The following is a 4,107-nucleotide window of genomic DNA, read 5'->3' on the forward strand; positions in this document are numbered from 1 at the left end:
ATGGCGAGCAGACTGCACCGCATGGGCTAATGCATTCTTGGCCTGAAAAGAAAGTATATGAAAGGATATAGTCGCTGTCAATAAATCATCTCTATTTAATGGAGTCTCTTGGTTCCCAGTTACCTTGATTTCCTCTTCCAGTTGTCTTTTGAGGTCTTCAAGTTGTTGTGTGTAAGACTGCTTTCCTCTGGTGAGTTGAGACACTAAGGAATCCTTTTCCTCAAGCTGCCTTATAAGTTCACCTGAGAATAAATTTAAAAATTAGGTTTTAAATTGATACAGTTTATATACACTTTTCAAGAGGTTTAAAGTGCTTGTTTATACCATTTTCAGTTTGAAGCTTAGCTTTCTGCATGGTGAAGTCATTGATGGTACGCTGTCCCTCTTCTGATTTGGTTTTATATTCATTCAGCTGATCCTCAAGAGACCGACACATTTTCTCCAAATTGTTCTGAAAGAAAGTAAATACAAGTATGAATAATCGTCACCATGTGGGACAAGACAAGACCAAGATTTTCAGCCAACAACAAGAAAACATTGTTGTTCAGCCAACAACAAGAAAACATTGGGTTAGCTGACCTTGGCCTTGACAATCTGCTCCATATTGGAGACCACATCATCCAGCTCCAGTTTGAGCTCGCTCTTCTCTTTCTCCAGCTTCTGCTTGACTCTCTGCAGGTTGTCAATCTGCTCTCCCAGGTCAGCAACAGTGTCTGCTTGTTTCTTCCTGAGTGTGGCAGTAGTGGCTTCGTGGTGCAGGGTGGCCTCTTCGAGGTCTCTGCGGAGTTTCTGGAACTCGGCCTCCCTCTTCTTGTTCATCTCAATCTGGGCGGCTGTTGCTCCTCCAGCCTCCTCCAGTCTCTCACTGATCTCCTCTAACTCTCTAGCCAAGTCTGCTCTCTGCTTCTCCACCTTGGCTCGAGCAGCTCGTTCTGCTTCAAGCTCTTCCTCTAGCTCTTCAATGCGGGCCTGTTGGAAGATAATTCTTATGTTTACAGACTTTATTCATTGTTTTGCCTACTTTTCAAATGCGTTATGGCCTATTGATTACTTGAAGTTCTTTCAGTTTCTTCTGAAGCTGAATGGCAATAGCTTGTTCATCCTCAATTTTGTTATTCAGTTGACTTAGTTCAAAGTCTTTCCTGTTTTGAAAAAGCAAATTTATAAATCCAGCATATTGGGTATATTTTTAGATTATTTGTTTAGATCAAATAAGTTGTTCAAATATTCTTACTTTTTGAGACGCTCTTCAAGTTGTTGCTTGTCATTCTCAACGTCCATTAGACTTTCCAGAGTCAACTTTAAGTCTCCCTCCAGCTTTCTTTTTGCTCTCTCGAGGTCCAGTCTAATCTTCTTCTCTTGCTCAAGAGATCCCTCAAGCTGACAATTATTTAAAAATTAGACAGTAATCTTTGTTATCCTAACAGATGTGTACATTAGTTGGAATTCTGACATTTGACCATTAAAGTCTCACATCATCCACTTGCTGCTCCAGCTTTGCCTTGGCCTTGGTCAGAGTGTTGACTTTGTCTTCCTCACTCTGCAGGTCATCCAGGGTTTGTTGATGAGCTTCCTGTAAAGCTTTTTTCTCCTTTGTGAGTTTGGCAATGATTTCATCCAAAGCAGCCATCTCTTCAACAAGATTTTTTACCTGTAAATTAAGCAAATAAGAAAATTAAAACTTGGATTATTCACTAAATAGTTCCCGTTTGTTTTAACTATAATACAAAGTCACAATTCCGGACCTTGTTCTCAGTAGCATGCTTCTCTTTCTCCACTTTTGCTAGAGTTAGCTCCAAGTCATCAATATCCTTCTTTAACTCAGAGCATTCATCCTCCAGCTTCCTCTTCTTAGCTGTCAATTCAGCATTTATTTCCTCTTCGTCCTCCAGTCTCTCAGAAAGCTCTTTGGCTTTTGCTTCCATTTGAATTTTGTGTTTGATCAGCCCCTCACACCTCTCCTCTGCATCAGCAAGATTATCTTGCTCCTAAATGGTCATTATATTTATAAAATTGTTTGAGCAGCAATAGTCAATACAAATATGTTTTGTCTTATTGTGAATACACGTGATGCTGGGAGACTTACAGCTTGGACCTGGAGCTGCAGGTCATTTTTCTCCTGAAGAAGAGAGACAGTTTTCTCCTCCAGCTCTTTTCTGCGAGCTTCAGATTTTGCATAGGCCTCTTTCAGTTTCAGGAATTCTTCCTTCATGTTGGCCATCTCCTTTTCTGCTTCAGCAGATCTCAGGAGAGGTTTGATCTTGAAGAACAACTTCATCCAGGGCCAATTCTTGACCCCCATGAAGGCACGGATGTTCCACTGGATTACCAATAGGGCATCCCTGTTTAAAAAAAAAAAAAAAAAAAAAAAAAAAAAAAAAAAAAAATTATAAAAAAATTAAAAAAAAAATTAAAAATTTTTTTTTTATTNAGCTTCTGGACCTGCTTCTTGCCTCCCTTCATGGCGATCTGTTCAGCTTCATCCAGACGGTGCTGCAGATCTTTGATGGTCTGCTCCATGTTCTTCTTCATGCGCTCCAGGTGAGCGCTGGTGTCCTGCTCTTTCTTCAGCTCCTCAGCCATCATGGCAGCATCAGTGATGGCCTTCTTGGCCTTCTCTTCAGCATTTCTGCATTCCTGTAGCGAGTCCTCCACTTCAGATTGAAGCTGGACTGTATCACCCTCCAGCTTCTTCTTCTGGTTTATCAGGCTAGTGTTCTGCATGATTTTAAAATGAGATATTTGAGAGTTTGTGAAGCTGTTATTTTTCCATACAGAAAGTATCGTTACCTTTGAGATGTAGCCTCACCTGTGAGTGCAGTAGCTGCACCCGCTCACTAACATCCAGCAGCTCTTGCTCAGCAAGCTTGCGGCTTCGTTCGGTTTGCTCCAAAGCGGCCCTCAGTTCCTCCAGTTCTGCCTGAAGCAGGTTGTTGCGTCTTTCAACGATGGCCATGTTCTCTTTGAAATCATCGTTGGCCCGAACCGACTCATCCAGCTGAATTTGGCAATCCTTTACAGAATGGCAATAACTGTGAGCGCATACATGTATTTTTAGAGTATGTCTTGAAAATTAGTTTCTTCTGTTTGAGTTTACCTTCAGATGTGCATGAACAGACTTGAGTTGTTTCTGGGACTCAGCCGCCTGCCTGTTGGCTTGGCTAAGCTGGATCTCCATCTCGTTGAGGTCTCCCTCCATCTTCTTTTTCAGACGAAGGGCTTCATTCCTGCTGCGGCATTCGGCCTCAAGAGAACTCTGCAGGGTGTCGATTGTCCTCTGTAGGTTCCTCTTGCACTGCTCCATCTCCTCATCTTTCTCAGCCAGTTTACGTTCAATATCAGCTTTGATTTGATTGAATTCCAACTGGGCCCTTAAAATCTTGCCCTCTTCATGTTCCAGGGAAGCCTAGTGGAAAGAAACATACAGAGGTTTACAGCACATAATGATGTTCTTTTCAAATGCCTTTTATCATTTAACAAGGGTATGTACCTCCGCTTCTTCAAGTGCAGACTGAATCTCACTCTTTTCTTGTTCCAGCTGTTTTCGAAGCTTTTCCAGTTCATGGATATTTTTTCCACTCTCACCAAGTTGCTCAGTGAGGTCAGAAATTTCCTCTGTGTGACACCAAGCAGAGTAAAATAATTGGGTGGTACAATTTCACACAGAACATTTTTTTCAAACCTTTGCTGTAGATCTTACCCTGCAGATTCTTGTTCTCCCTCTTCATGGTCTCCAGATGGTCCAGAGACTCTTCATAGGAGTTTTTAAGTTTGAAAAGCTCAGTGCTCAATGCTCTTGCGTCCTTCTGGGAGTTTTCCAGCTCACACTGAGACTCTTCATATTTCTGCTTCCACTCGGACAAAACCTGCAGAGGAAAGACAGGTGAACAATAATCATCATTCTCTTTAATGGAAGAGAACTTGAAGCATAGTCATATTCACCTTTCAACATTAGCTAGTCTACCCCAGATATGATGACTCTACTTCATGGTATGTAAACTAACAGCACTTCACCTTGTCAAAGTTCCTTTGCTTCTTGTCCAGAGCAGCAGCAGCAGCATTAGACCTCTCCACATCCACCATGAGATCTTCGATCTCATTCTGCAG

The 4,107-nt window shown here is 41.8% G+C and overlaps 1 protein-coding gene across 1 annotated transcript in view; it reads right to left on the minus strand.

The window, feature by feature from the left end:
- LOC106965046 (myosin-7-like) overlaps positions 1-4,107 on the minus strand; it is a 41,351-nt gene that overhangs the window by 8,711 nt on the left and 28,533 nt on the right. The window contains exons 25-30 of the mRNA XM_015060922.1: positions 4,015-4,101; positions 3,701-3,866; positions 3,491-3,615; positions 3,098-3,406; positions 2,810-3,013; positions 2,443-2,718 (exon numbers count right to left, since the gene is read on the minus strand). Coding sequence (XP_014916408.1) covers positions 2,443-2,718; positions 2,810-3,013; positions 3,098-3,406; positions 3,491-3,615; positions 3,701-3,866; positions 4,015-4,101 — 1,167 coding nt within the window. The remainder of the gene's footprint in view (positions 1-2,442; positions 2,719-2,809; positions 3,014-3,097; positions 3,407-3,490; positions 3,616-3,700; positions 3,867-4,014; positions 4,102-4,107) is intronic.

The sequence above is a fragment of the Poecilia latipinna genome, unplaced genomic scaffold, assembly GCF_001443285.1.
Source record: "Poecilia latipinna isolate Pla-1442-1.1 unplaced genomic scaffold, P_latipinna-1.0 Scaffold1756, whole genome shotgun sequence".
Taxonomy (NCBI): domain Eukaryota; kingdom Metazoa; phylum Chordata; class Actinopteri; order Cyprinodontiformes; family Poeciliidae; genus Poecilia; species Poecilia latipinna.